The sequence below is a fragment of the Erpetoichthys calabaricus genome, chromosome 17 (assembly GCF_900747795.2).
Source record: "Erpetoichthys calabaricus chromosome 17, fErpCal1.3, whole genome shotgun sequence".
In the NCBI taxonomy this organism is placed as follows: Eukaryota; Metazoa; Chordata; class Cladistia; order Polypteriformes; family Polypteridae; genus Erpetoichthys; species Erpetoichthys calabaricus.
Genome location: NC_041410.2, coordinates 26,137,387 through 26,151,183, shown reverse-complemented (window position 1 = coordinate 26,151,183; position 13,797 = coordinate 26,137,387). Strand labels below are relative to the sequence as shown.

General features: G+C 40.2%; 1 protein-coding gene across 1 annotated transcript in view; it reads left to right on the top strand.

Moving 5' to 3' along the window:
- Window positions 1-13,797, top strand: part of LOC114667237 (IgGFc-binding protein-like) — a 46,300-nt gene that overhangs the window by 2,148 nt on the left and 30,355 nt on the right. Inside the window, exons 3-7 of the mRNA XM_051920780.1 lie at window positions 3,749-3,790; window positions 6,072-6,116; window positions 8,336-8,667; window positions 9,141-9,711; window positions 9,853-10,451. Of these exons, the coding sequence (XP_051776740.1) occupies window positions 3,749-3,790; window positions 6,072-6,116; window positions 8,336-8,667; window positions 9,141-9,711; window positions 9,853-10,451 (1,589 nt within the window). The remainder of the gene's footprint in view (window positions 1-3,748; window positions 3,791-6,071; window positions 6,117-8,335; window positions 8,668-9,140; window positions 9,712-9,852; window positions 10,452-13,797) is intronic.

The window sequence follows — 13,797 nt, the reverse complement described above, 5'->3', positions numbered from 1 at the left end:
TGGCAACTTCAGGGGGGGGGGGACTGTCACCATAAACTACATATTAGACTTGATAACGATATAATAATAGGATTAGTCTTTTAAGGAATGTTTGTAACCGTAAAATGACCGGATAATGTAGGATAAAATGTCAGAACAGCAGTCTCAATTTTAAAGATTTCAAAACGTCTCTTTGTGCTTTATTTAGGTAGACTTTTGTACTTACTGTTCAAACTTTTGCCAAAAACGGAGCCCTGATAAGCACAACAATGTTTTTAATCTTCTTCTATAATACGCTACTGTAGCTGTTTGTTTGTCTGTTCCGGATTTTAAATCACCTGTAGCTCGCAAACCGTTTGAACTATTGACTTGAAATTTGGTACACATATACTACGTGATGTCTACTATCCGGGTGATGATTGACCTCCAATGTTATTCCTCTTTTTTTATTTTTATTTTGTGTGGCGCATGCGTAGGGGTTCCGCTCTCATCCCTACCGCCTTCTACCACCTTTGCTGTCACTTCCTCAAGTCTTCAATCTGCCTCAAGAATGATTTAAGATAAAGTGCCAGCTTAAGTGAAAAATTTAAAGAAAACGTACTAAGTAATTGCAACACAAACACTGACTTAATCAGTTTTAACGTGAAAAGATGCTGACGGAAGAAGAGAAGAAGCGGGCTGCTAGGGTGGAGAAAAGAAGAGCTGCTCAGGAAGCAGCAAGCGCATCAACCTCTGAGCAAACGAATGCTAAATGTAATTTTCATCCTCTTTCTCTGTACAAGTCAAGTGTTATTGTGCATTGCACCGTTGCTGGTCTGTTATAAAAGCAGAAGTGTCTGCTGCAGTTATAGAAAATATTACAGTAAACCTGCCGTGCCTGCAATCCCATTAATCCAGCCCCCGAACAACAGCATCTATAGAATCGTAGGATATATTAAGATTTTTGTGATACCAGGCAAATTCTGTGGTGTGAAGTTTTTAAAATGCGCACTGAGAAAGTGTGGGTTGGGAACATTTCAGGTTTGTACGGAACTGTATTAGGACCATGGAGAAGACAAAAAAATAGACACTGTGAAGAGAAAAAAATGTCAGTCGACATGTTGACTTTATTCTCGTAGTTTATTTTGTCATTAAAGTAGAACATCTCTAACAAGTTTAACTTTGCCATGTCATAAACTTCATTTTAAAATCAATGTTTTATTAGATTTTCTCAAACCCTGTCGTAACTAATGAAGCACATTAAATGCTTTGTTTTAAGTGTTCCCCTAGCCATGTTAATCGGTACGTGCTTCCTAAACTGACTTCCTCTTGCACTTGTGAGGAGATGCAGGCAGCGATCGGCACGCAAAATTCATTAATTGCATGATATTCATGCTCTCTGAACATTTTAGAATGCTAAAATAAAGATATGATATAATTTTCATGGGTTTAAACAATAATTTCACAAGGGTTTAAAGTGAAAATGTCAACTATAATCTCGACATAAACAGCGAGAATAAAGTCGACATTACTACTTTTTTTTTTTTCCTCTGTGGCCCTAATACGCAAGTAAGTTTGATAGATATCTATCTATCCATCTGTCATATAGTGCTAGCTTTTCAGTTCTGTCTTTCCATCTGTCATATAGTGTTCGCTCTTCAGTTCTGTCTGTCTATATCTATATTTACATCAGGCATGTTAGATCTAACGGAAACAATGTGGAAGTGTAGCATTGCCTTAGCATATCCTTCGATCTTATGTGCTGTATTATGGATGTTCAATGCCATTTAATGTCATCCATCCATCCTCTGACCTCAGCTAAGCGGAAGGTCACGGGGGCAGCAGCTTGAGCAGAGATGCCCAGACTTCCCTCTCTTCTTCTAGCTCTTCTGAGAGAATCCCAAGGTGTTCCCAGGCCAGCCGTGAGACATAGTCCCTCCAGCATGTCCTGGGTCTTCCCTGGGGCCTCCTCCCGGTTGGACGTGCCTGGAACACCTCACCAGGGAGGCGTCCGGGAGGCATCCTGATCAGATGCCTGAGCCACCTCATCTGACTCCTCTCGATGCGGAGGACCAGCAGCTCTACTCTGAGCCCCTCCCAGATGATTGAGCTTCTCACCCTATCTTTAAGGGAAAGCCCAGACACCCTGTGGAGGAAACTCATTTCAGCCACTTGTATTCGCGATCTCGTTCTTTTGGTCACTACCAATAGCTCATGACCATAGGTGAGGGTAGGAACATAGATCGACTGGTAAATTGAGAGCTTTGCCTTACAGCTCCGCTCCTTTTTCACCACGACAGATCGATGCAGAGCCCGCATCACTATGGATGCCGCACTGATCCGCCTGTCGATCTCCTGCTCCATTCTTCCCTCACTCGTGAACAAGACCCCGAGATACTTGAACTCCTCCACTTGAGGCAGGATCTCGCTCCCAACCCTAAGAGGGCACTCCACCCTTTTCCGGCTGAGGAACATGGTCTCGGATTTGGAGGTGCTGATTCCCATCCCAGCAACATAACACTCAGTTGCGAACCGATCCAGAGAGGGCTGAAGATCAGTCTGATGAAGCAAACGGGACAACATCATCTGCAAAAAGCAGTGACCCAATCCTGAGCCCACCAAACCGGACCCCCTGAACACCTTGGCTGCGCCTAGAGATTCTGTCCATAAAAGTTATGAACAGAATCTGTGACAAAGGGCAGCCCTGGCGGAGTCCAACTCTCACTGGAAACGGGTTCGTCTTACTGCCGGCAATGCGAACCAAGCTCGGACACTGGTTATACAGGGACCGGACAACCTTTTTCAGGGGGTCCGGTACCCCATACTCTCGGAGCACAACCAGGATTTAATCATTTAATGTCAACTTGAGGGAAATCACTTGATAATAAACACAGTGTAAAGATTCAAATGAGGATATTTTTGGCAATGTACATAAATTTAGAAAAAAAAAAAGGTCACATTTTCCCCTTGTGGATGCTAGAGGTGCTGTTGCCCCGCTAAACCCACCAAACGGATGTCCAAGACATACTTCTAAAAAGCAATAAGAAGAATCTTTAATAATTTTTCTTCAATAAGTGCACAAAGCATCACACATTCTACAATTCTCCAATAATAATAATCACAATCCTCCACTCCTCCCAGCAGCTCTCACTTTACCATCCAACTCCGGCTCTCTTTGCTCGGTTTTGACCAGTCCTTTTAAATAGTCCATGACCCGGAAGTATTCCTTCTCCGGGTCAAATGCCACATCATCCTTCAATTAGCCCAGAAGTACTGCGGGCTTCCATCCTCGTGCCTCTGAAGTACTTCCGGGTCGTAACAACAATAGGAGTCTCCATGTTCCTTGTGAGCTCCCCCTGGCAGCACCCACGGCACCCAACAGGGCTGAGGAAATGGATTCCATGTCCCTTGATGCCCTGTGGGAATCCAGGGAACCATTTCCGTCCAGGGGATGCAGTGCACTGAAAAACCTACTCTCCCTCTTTTTTCTGTTCAGGGATGTCCTGGCCAGACTGAAACGCCAGCTGTCCACCACGCCTTTTGCTTTCTTAATTCAGCAAGTTGATAATTAAACTAATTCAAATAGTTGTTGGCATGAAAATGCAACCCTTTACAGATGCTTACTTAAAATATGGTCCAAATGCAGTGCAGTGATCCGATCATAATAATTATGGTACTGTAACGTTAGCAAAATATAAATGTTTTGAGGGGTATAGGTGTTACAGTTGTATATGTAGTCTGGACATTTCATGTGTTGGGTTTTTTTTTTTCTTTCCTTCTTCTTTCCCAGACTCGGTTGGAGAAAGTGCTCAAGTCTTCACAAATAACACTGGTAAGTGTCTACGCCTGCTTCTCCATGGTTCAGGTGATTTATCCTGGCAATCTATTTTCATTGAACAGTGCAAGCTTAAGATTTTCTTTTCTGGGCAACCACTTTAGCGAGAAACACGAGGCATCTCCTATTTTCTTCCCTATTTTCCTACATTTCATGAAACCCACTGTTTTATTTACCATTGACTACTCAAAGGTGTTTTTCTTGGCATTCTTAACATTTCCAACTTGAGCTGTACTGAACTTTTGTTGTTGGGTTGTAAGCTCCCTGTTTTATTCAATATAGCAACAATTTTAAAGGGAAAATGTGTGCATTTCCTGTGAACAGAAGTGGCCAGATTAGTGCTGGATTTAATACAAGTTGCAGTAACAACGTAAAACTCAACAAAAAATGTGCAAACTTACGAGGTTTGTAGCCCAAGTACCACGGAAGTCCAAATTGGTTTGCTGTCACTCCCTAGGTATTCTGCAGATTGAATCCTTTTATTTATTATTTATAAATGCACTCTGTCCAGTTCAGGGTTACATGGGAGTGACATGGATATGGTACAGATGGAATGAAATTGTGAGCCAGGTGGAAATGAGTCCCTTGTATTGTGCACAAGTGTTTGGGTTTTAATTGTATCAGCATGTGACTTTATGGCATGTAAAAGTAAAAAATCTTTACAATAGCAGATGCATACACTGCACACTGATCTGCAATAATGTAATTTTAATAGGCTGTAGTGTCCTAGACTCAGAAATGAGAGTAATACCTCTCATAGGTGCCAGAAATACCCGGAGAAGCTGGTGATAAAAGCTGCTCTGTGAACCGTATAAGAAGGGGAGGCACAGTCACAACACTTCAAGCACTTCATGTGTGTTGTGCCTGCTGATAAAGCCCATTATCCCAAAGTTTACTGAATGTGGATCTGGTAGACCGTGAGGCTCTGAGGCAACCTGTAAGCCGGAGTAAGTGGTGTGAAGTGGAGCTGATCGGCGTGTGTGTGTGCAGGGGCAAAGTGGCTGGGAGCACATGGCACTAAACATTTGAGAGGTGTGTTCTTCCGCGGCCTCATCACCTGCACAACATTCTTGTTCAGTGTCAGTTGCTATCCGTGTGGCGTAAAGGTGCTAACTCCTTTCAGCTGTAAGTCACACCCTGAGGCTTTCTGTCTAGGAGGACTTTCCTCTTATTAAATTGTATAGCAGATGCTGCAAGACCAATTTAGTTATTTGCCATTTGAAACCTCTATAGGTTTTCATTCCCCTGAGGGCTGATTTTAAGAAACACATCTACAATCACAACACTTTAAGCAAGCTTTGCTTGTTAAAAAAAAAAAAAAAAAATGTGAAATTGAAAAAGTACATTAGTTTGTTCATATCTTCCATTTTGCTGTATTGTTAGTTTACCTGTCCTGTAATCTTTCACTTTGTTTTGCTGAAGAAGGCACCCCTTCTGTTTTAAACAGATTAAGTTTAATGTACAGTAATCCTCTTTTTATGTCATACTGAGGTACAGATATTACTGTCATTCATTTTTAGCATTATGACAATATTTCAAAAACTTTTTTTTTTTTTTTAAGCAGTCCCTTTCTAGCATCTGAAAGGGACAAATAAAATGGAATGCTGGGGGGGGGGGTTTGCAACAAAATGCTAAAGAAGAACTAATAGTTATACATTCCCTCACCCACCTCTGATACATTCAACTATGCCTGTGTCATTGGAACATTTTTTTTCAGGTGACACAAGTCCGTGTTGTATCTAAAGACTGAGATGTGCACAGTAAACAAGTAGGGAGCAAGTACAGATCCCAGTGGAAACTTTGTAGTACTCCTGGCTCTGTCTGATTCATAGGTCTTAGGCCTCAAACTGTTGTCTTCCAGTTAAATTTTCCATTATCTAGGACACTGTGTGGCTGTTGGCCTGCATTGACTGGACCAAAGGTAAAGGTAAACCTCAACTTATTTGGCTGATGCCTTTGTCCAAGGTGATTTACATCACTTTAGATACAACTGAAGTACAGGGAGGTAAAGTGACTTGCTTAAGGGTCATATTTCCCCTTAACTGTCAATTTAGTTATAAACTAAGAAAGCAAACTAGTCCAACTAAAAGGTGGGCAAGATAATGCAACCCTTAAGACCCTCAAGAAGTTAATTCATGTTGTAAATGTGGTGCAGAGGCGTGATTATAATACTGTTATATTAGTCAAACATTTTGAGGGGCATATGTCTGTGACAATTGTATATCGTTTTTATACATTTTAGCCACCAGGCTAATGCATATAATTACTTTGTCTCCAGGTTCAGATGGAGGAATTTCTCCAGTCTCCACAGATCATAAACGTGGTAAGTGTCCAAATATGTGCCAATTAGTTCTCTGTCAAGTATAGTCTGCTTCTCCAGGGCTCTGGTAATGTACCCCCTACACTCCAATCTACCTAGAGAATCCAGAGACCACTTCAGTAAAAAAATCGACTTTAGATCTAATGTGTATGTTTTGGTCTGCCAAATTAGAGACACTCCTTCCCTTTCTTCTTTCAGGATCTCCCACCAAGGTTTTGTATATGCCCTCCATACCTCCTATACATTTCTGCATTCTAAATGGTTCTAACTGGAGTGGTACCAAGCTTCATTGTAGGGTTGTAATTACCTTTGTGGAATATAGGGGCACTGTCTTCCCCTTGAACCCTCAGACCAGACACCAGATAAAACTCCAAAATATTATTTATTATAACAATAGATGTGCACAAGCACCTCTGCCTCCACTATACTTAATAATAATAATAATCCAAAATACACAATAATCAATACAATCCTCCACACCTCCCAGCAGCTCAGTCACCCTTCCTCCCAACTTTGCTCACTGCTGGGATCTCCCATAATCCTTTTATAGTCCTTGACCTGGAAATGTTTCTGTCCCTCCGTCCATGTGACCTTATAATGCTTCTGGGTCATGTGAAAACTTCTTTTCTTCAACCCGGAAGTATGTCATTTCTTCTGTCCCTGTGACTAGGACTTACTTCTGGGTTATAGTGCAAATAGAAGTCCCTGGGCCCCTCTGCAGCGCCCCTGGTGGGCCCCATGGTATCCAGTGGGTCTGTGCATTAAAACTCCAATGTCCATGAGGCCCTGCTGGAATTCGGGGCACCTCCATGTTGCAGGGAGTGCTCCATCTGGTGGCCTGGGGGTATTCGATGGCAATATGTTGGCCATCTATCATACCTTTTTATATACATAAACTATTTGCATGTGTAAATTGATGTGGACACATACAGTATTGTAGATTTGTGATTGTTTAATAGTGGAAGAATGTGAATGTTGAACCTAATAAACTGTACCACTTATTACCAAGATTAACACGAATTACCAAAGCCTAAGAAAAAAAACTTGTAAACCCGGCCCACCTTTAAATCCCTTTGCACCTCTCCATCAGCTTCGTTTGTCTTGTAAATGTGTCTAAGTGCAAGCAGCCTGCTATCACATCCCCCACCTCACCCCACTGCTGCAAAAAGGGCAAGAAGTTCTCCCACTTCCAGCCTTGATTAACTGGGAGTGAGCTATCTAGTGTTGTATAGAGTAAATCATTTCATGTGTGTTCCATGTCTGCAACAATCTATGTAAACACGTTGTTTAAGAAAATGTTTTTTACTTGGAGAAATACCAGTTACATTGTAGATGCAAGTGGTGTTTAGAGACAACTATTCCCAGTTTCAGGTAAAAACTAACCCTGTCTGATCTGGGTCAGGGGTTGGGGGGATGTTGTATCATGTCTGAGAATAAAAGTGAAAAAACGCTAACTTTTTATAAGTACTATAAATTTTCACCAGCTTTTAGGTACAAATAAAATGTATGATTTTATTGTATAATATTTAACAGCAGCTCACTATTCAAAATGGTAAATTTGCAAGGGAGCTGGTTTCAAACTCCCTCTCAATTACAAGTCGGCAGTTCTTGCTGCTGTACCACAGAAGCTCTCTTATTACCCTTGTACCGTTTGTGAAAGTGTTTTTTTGATATTTGGACTTCAGCCATCGCTCATTATACAGTTCATGCCTACATTTTGTCATTTATTACTAAAACATGAAAAAAGTTTGTTTAAACTGTGTTTACATAGATTGTTGTAGACACAGATTGCACACACAATTTATTTACTCTATGCAACTCTAGGTAGCTCACTCCCACATAATCAAGGCTGGAACCAGGAGAACTTCTTGCCCTTTCTACTGGGGTGGGGGGATGTGATAGCAGGCTAAAAGACGCTGATGGAGGGGTGTAAACCTGGCCCCACCTTAAATCTTTTTGCAAGTTTTTTTTTTTTTTCGTAGGCTTTGGTAATTGTAGTGTGAAATGAAGCAGACAGCCCTATAACACACTGGTTGGTTAAAGCAGGTTGAGATTTGTACAGAGTCGGGTAGGCTACATGGTTTTGAAGGTGATCTGCAAATGGGAAGCCGTAGCTAATGATGCAAATGTCTTGCAGTAAAAAGCTGTACTGTGCAGAGTGTGTCTTAAGATCAACCATTTTTATGGTTGATTGGATTTGTGATGGTTATTCTTGTCTACAGGTTTAACTGTTTGCATAATGATGTGTCGTATTGGAATGCATTGCCAAATAATCAATGGTCAAGCCATGTGCGTACCCTTGCCCAAAGCAGTGTGTCGTGTTTGGGGAGACCCACACTATATCACTTTCGATGGCCAACATTTTGACTTCCAAGGAACCTGCACTTACACCATTGCCAAGACCTGCATAGGAACCTCTGATCCACTCACCTTCAATGTGGAAGCAAAGAATGAAAATCAGGGCAACCTTGGGGTGTCCTGCTTGAAAGAGATTAAAATTGCAGTTTATGGCTACAGCATCATGGTATCCAGAGGCGAAAATGGTCGAGTGAAGGTAAGCTTTTATTAATGTGTATCTAGGTGTCCTCCATTTGTAAGTTGAGTTGATGGCTTTGCTTGAACATGGCACAAATATAAAGGGAAACTGAAAATGGTCATTTATGTGACACCTAAGCTACTGGATTCTTCAGATTCATTTAAGATGAATGTGTTCTGTGATTCATTCACTTTAACTCGCAAATCCCTTCTTCCAAATAAAAGGCAAAATTAATGACACTTCTGTTGTAGCCACCTGTTATTTAGGTCCCAGAACAGCATAGGCAGTGCATTGGTGTGGTACAACTTAAGGAGTCACGGTGTGATTAGACGGTGTAATAAATCGATGACTAACTGGAATATAACTATTTGAACTTGTTAAAATCTACTGGATCACTAAAGAGCAGGAACTGACAATAAAACAATGGCCTGAAAAGATAGCTCTAATATTTATTGCAGAGTTGCCTTTTTAAAGGTGGATTTTTATTTCAGATCAACCAAAACCTGTATTTTCTGCCCGTCAAACTTGAAGATGTGAAAGTAAACATTTACGAGAGTGGTGACAATGGTGTGCTGGAGACAGATTTTGGTCTTCAGGTGACTTTCGACTGGAATCAGCTGCTCTTCATATCCATTACCAGCACATTTATGGGTCAGCTCTGCGGCTTGTGTGGAAACTACAATGGTGACCCAAGTGATGACCTGCAGATGGTGGATGGGTCTCAATCCAGGGATGTGGTGTCCTTGGCAAGAAGCTGGATGGTACCCGATGGGGACTCCAAATGCAGCCATAGCTGCAATGGAAAATGCAAGAGCTTTGATGAATTACCTGTTGCCAATTACAGTAGTGATCAGTTTTGTGGGCTGTTGGTCAAAAAGGATGGTCCTTTCAGAGAATGCCATGTTGTCCTCAACCCCAAGAGATTTATGGATGCCTGCGTCCATGATGTTTATCGGAATGGAGGTCTGCAGGCTTTACTGTGCCAGGCATTGAAGACTTATGCAGATATATGTCGTGTGGCAGGAGCTAAGGTATTCCTCTGGAGAGAACAGTCACGTTGTCGTGAGTATTTGCTGGCTTGTTTGCCTTCCCATAAATAAGATTTTTGTTGTCTTTTTTTTTTTTTTTTTTTTTAAATCTGCTGTTCACTAGAACCAAATTGTTTTGTGCCTCTAACTGAGACACCATATTCTCAATTTGCAGCTCGATTCTGTCCACCCAACAGTCACTATGAATCCTGTGGCAGTGCCTGTCCAGCTACCTGCTCAAACCCCCATGCTGGAGAAACCTGCAGACGTCCCTGCATAGAGTCTTGCCAGTGCAATGAAGGCTTTGTTGTTGGTGGTCAAGGCTGTGTACCAGCCAAGGGCTGTGGGTGCACGTACCAGGGTCGCTTCTACCCACCGGGCCAAAAACTGTGGATTGATGACAAGTGTCGGCAGTCCTGCATTTGTGACCCTGTAACTGGTTCAGTCACATGTAGTGATGCACCATGCAAGCCCACTGAAGCTTGCCAGGTGGTCAATGGTGTAAGAGGTTGTTGGCCAAAAACTGAGGCTACTTGCACTCGTGGTGGGGGCTCCCACTACATGTCCTTCGATGGACTTGGGTTCGACTTCCACGGGACATGTAAATATCTGCTGGCTGGGCTTTGTGAGCAGAAGAAAGGGCTGGATCCATTCCAAGTCACGCTACAGAACGAGCATCGAGGCAGCACTTTGCTGGCCTACCCTCGACTGGTACGGGTCACTGTGTACAATCATGCCATTGTGATGAGCCGGGACAATTCGGGCAAGATCATGGTAAGTGAATGCATGGAATTTTTCCTCTTGATCTGGAGAAGTAATTTAGTTGGCAATTTTAATTTGCTACAGTCGAGTGTTTCTAAACAGAATTTGTGTGCAAAGTGTCCCAGAATCTTTTAGTGGCCAGTGCGTCATGACTGGGCACTTTATAGGACAGGATTCATTACAGTTTCATTCCCACACACTTTATAATTTCACTTAAAGTGATGCAACATCAGGGCAATATAATGGTCACAACCTTTGCAAAGGTATATACCCATGATTATGTCAGATTGCAAGAAAATAAACTACTCGTCTACTGCATGTAAACTTCATTTTCCTAATATACACCCCTTAAGGCGAAAGGAATTTTTTTTATTTATCCTATCTAGTTAAATGAAATACAACAGCAAGAGTTCACATCACTGCACGTCACCATAATTTAAATGCTATGCATAACCATTTTCATCTTGTACTGCATATATATATAAAAGCTTGGACAAAATACACACAATGTTTTAGAACACCGTCATCATTGTACTATTTTTTTTCATTTGTGTCACTGGTCCTGTACGTCACATTTCGGAATTTCAGAACCTTACAAAATTGTGCCACTATGTTTCTATATGAACCTTGGCAAATATGTTCTTTGTGTGTCTCGTCTACATCTATATTTTAGTGCTTAATCTGGACAAGTACCTTTTTATAATTTTGTCATATTCCTGGCGTTTTTTCCATCCATTTTTTTTTTTTTTTTTTTTATCTCTCGCATCAAGAAAACTAAACACTCTTTAGTCAACAACATCCTCGTAACTCCTAAAGGACACCTATGCATGATATGAAATACCTGCCATCTCATTTACTAAAACAATGTGTGTGTTTGTTTATATCAGAACAGGCCATTCAGCCCAACAAAGCTCTCCAGTCCGATTCAAAACTTGATTTTTTTGGAAGAAATAAGTGAAAGTCCCCAAAGTCTTGAGTGTGTGTGATATCTATATACTGCATATTATACAGTACATGGATACTGTATATATGCTTTGATGTCACCCTTCATCTGCTAATGAAGCAGAAATTAAATTTTGTTTAGACTGTGATACGCCAGAATTCCAGAAACCATGGTTAATGACAAATTTGAAAATTAACCGTCTTATTAATTTTCTAAAGTTGCCCTTTATTGAAAGAGTCTCCACTCGTATTATGTCCTCTGGTCTCTCGGACACCTGGTAGCAAAGCAGTGAAGTAGCACTTATTAGACACCTTAGCAAAGTCCCCTTTCTTTCTCTTTATTTCATTGCGCTTTGCCACCTCATGTTGGACACCCTTGATATGTGCCACTCTTACACTACCAAGTATTCTCAGCAGTGTACTTGCAGTTAAATTGGGAGTTCTTTACTGTATACCTTTTTTTTGTCTTTAAAATTTCTTGTGTCGTGTCCTGGAAAATAGTGCTGGCTCAGAAAAGGAGAACTCTTTAACACTGATACAAGTGCAGTATTAAGAAAGGATTGCCCTCTTTTACTGTTGGTTTCATATGTGGCTACTTTAGCTGCACATGTTTACAGCAATCGCAATGCAACCCCTGACTGAAATGTGTCCTGAGTTTTGGTGTTTCTTTCTTGCGCAATCAAACTTCAAGCGCTCAACCCACCTTTTGACCTCGCATTCTGGGTTCATCCAATGGCATGTCACTATATCTTTTCATGGCATTGGCACCAGTGAACCAGCAGATTTATCTTTCTTTACCACAAATGAAGGACATGTTAATGTTGTTTAACTCAGGGGTAGGCAACGTCGGTCCTGGAGTGCCACAGTACGTGCAGGTTTTTGTTCCAACCCAGTTCCTTAACGAGAACTCAATTATTGCTGATGAAGCACATATTGCTTAAGTGACATTTTAATGCTTCATTTTAGTGGTCTCGCTTGTTAAGGTTCTCCAACCTTAATTGCTTATTTCAATCTTAAACTGCTGCATTCAGTGTTTTAATTGCTCCTTATTAGCAATAAGATGTAAAACAGGGGTAGGCAATGTCGGTCCTGGTGAGCCGCAGTGGCTACAGGTTTTCATTCCAACCCAATTGCTTAATTAGAAACCAATCATTGCCAATCTCAGACCTTATTTAATTTTATGGCTTGTTAGTCTGTGCAATGTAAGGCTCTTATATCGTAGATTTTTTTTTCCTTTCCAAGGATATCATCAAAATGATTTGAAGCCTAAAACAGATCATTTTCAGTCTGCCACATTTTTATATTAAGTGTTTTATTAAATCAAACCGTGCCTGATGAACACACACAGATGTAATTGGGAAAAAAGCTAGCTGGAGAACTGCTGGCTGCTTTGTCTTTTACATCTTATTGCTAACTAGCAAAATACCCGCGCTTCGCAGCGGAGAAGTAGTGTGTTAAAGAGGTTATTAAAAAGTAAAGGAAACATTTTAAAAATAACGTAACATGATTGTCAATGTAATTGTGTTGTCATTGTTATGAGTGTTGCTGTCATATATATATATATATATAATATGTATATGTGTGTATATGTATGTGTTTTATATATAATATATATACATATATTATATATATCTACACATTATATAATAATAATAAATAATTCATTACATATATATATATATATATATATATATATATATATATATTTGCAAACTGTTTCTTCTTCATTGAGGTTTTCGCTTTTTTCATTTCATTGAAAATTAAAGCAGCAGCTGCCAAATTATGTAGCTTTCTTATTAATTTTTCAACATTGTGTAAAAACTTTTTAAAGTTACATAAAACGTTTAAATACTGGTTATCCTTTTACACTAAAATATTACTAAAGAGATACAAAAAAAGTAAAATGCATATGTTCTTTTTCTTTAAGGAGATTTAATATTACTGAAGAAAGAAAAAAAAAACTAAAACAGCCAAATGGGGCAATGCATACAAACTTAAAAGGTTTAAATAAAACAGAAATATACACTTTTATTTTTACTTGCTTAACTTGTGGAGGGTGTATCCTGTAGCAAAGCCCCAACTTTTTTCGTGAAAGCCTGTTTCAGTCAAGTCTTAAAAACAGGTGTAAAGATATTGACAATAAGCTACGGAAACCCACCAAGACATGGAATCGTTTAAATCAAGTATCATTACATCTTCCTTTCTTAAAGAGAAGTAAGGCAGTACTTATATATATATATATATATATATAATCTATCTCTCTCTCTCTAATTAATATATATATATCTAAATCCCCGCGAAGTACTGCTTTTAAATTTTTATGAAGAAGAAAAGCTTTTTAAATTGAGGGAAAATATCCCAATAGAAATTTAAGGATCTGTTTTTTTGTGAAGCAGCCTTAACACAGCTTTTCCGC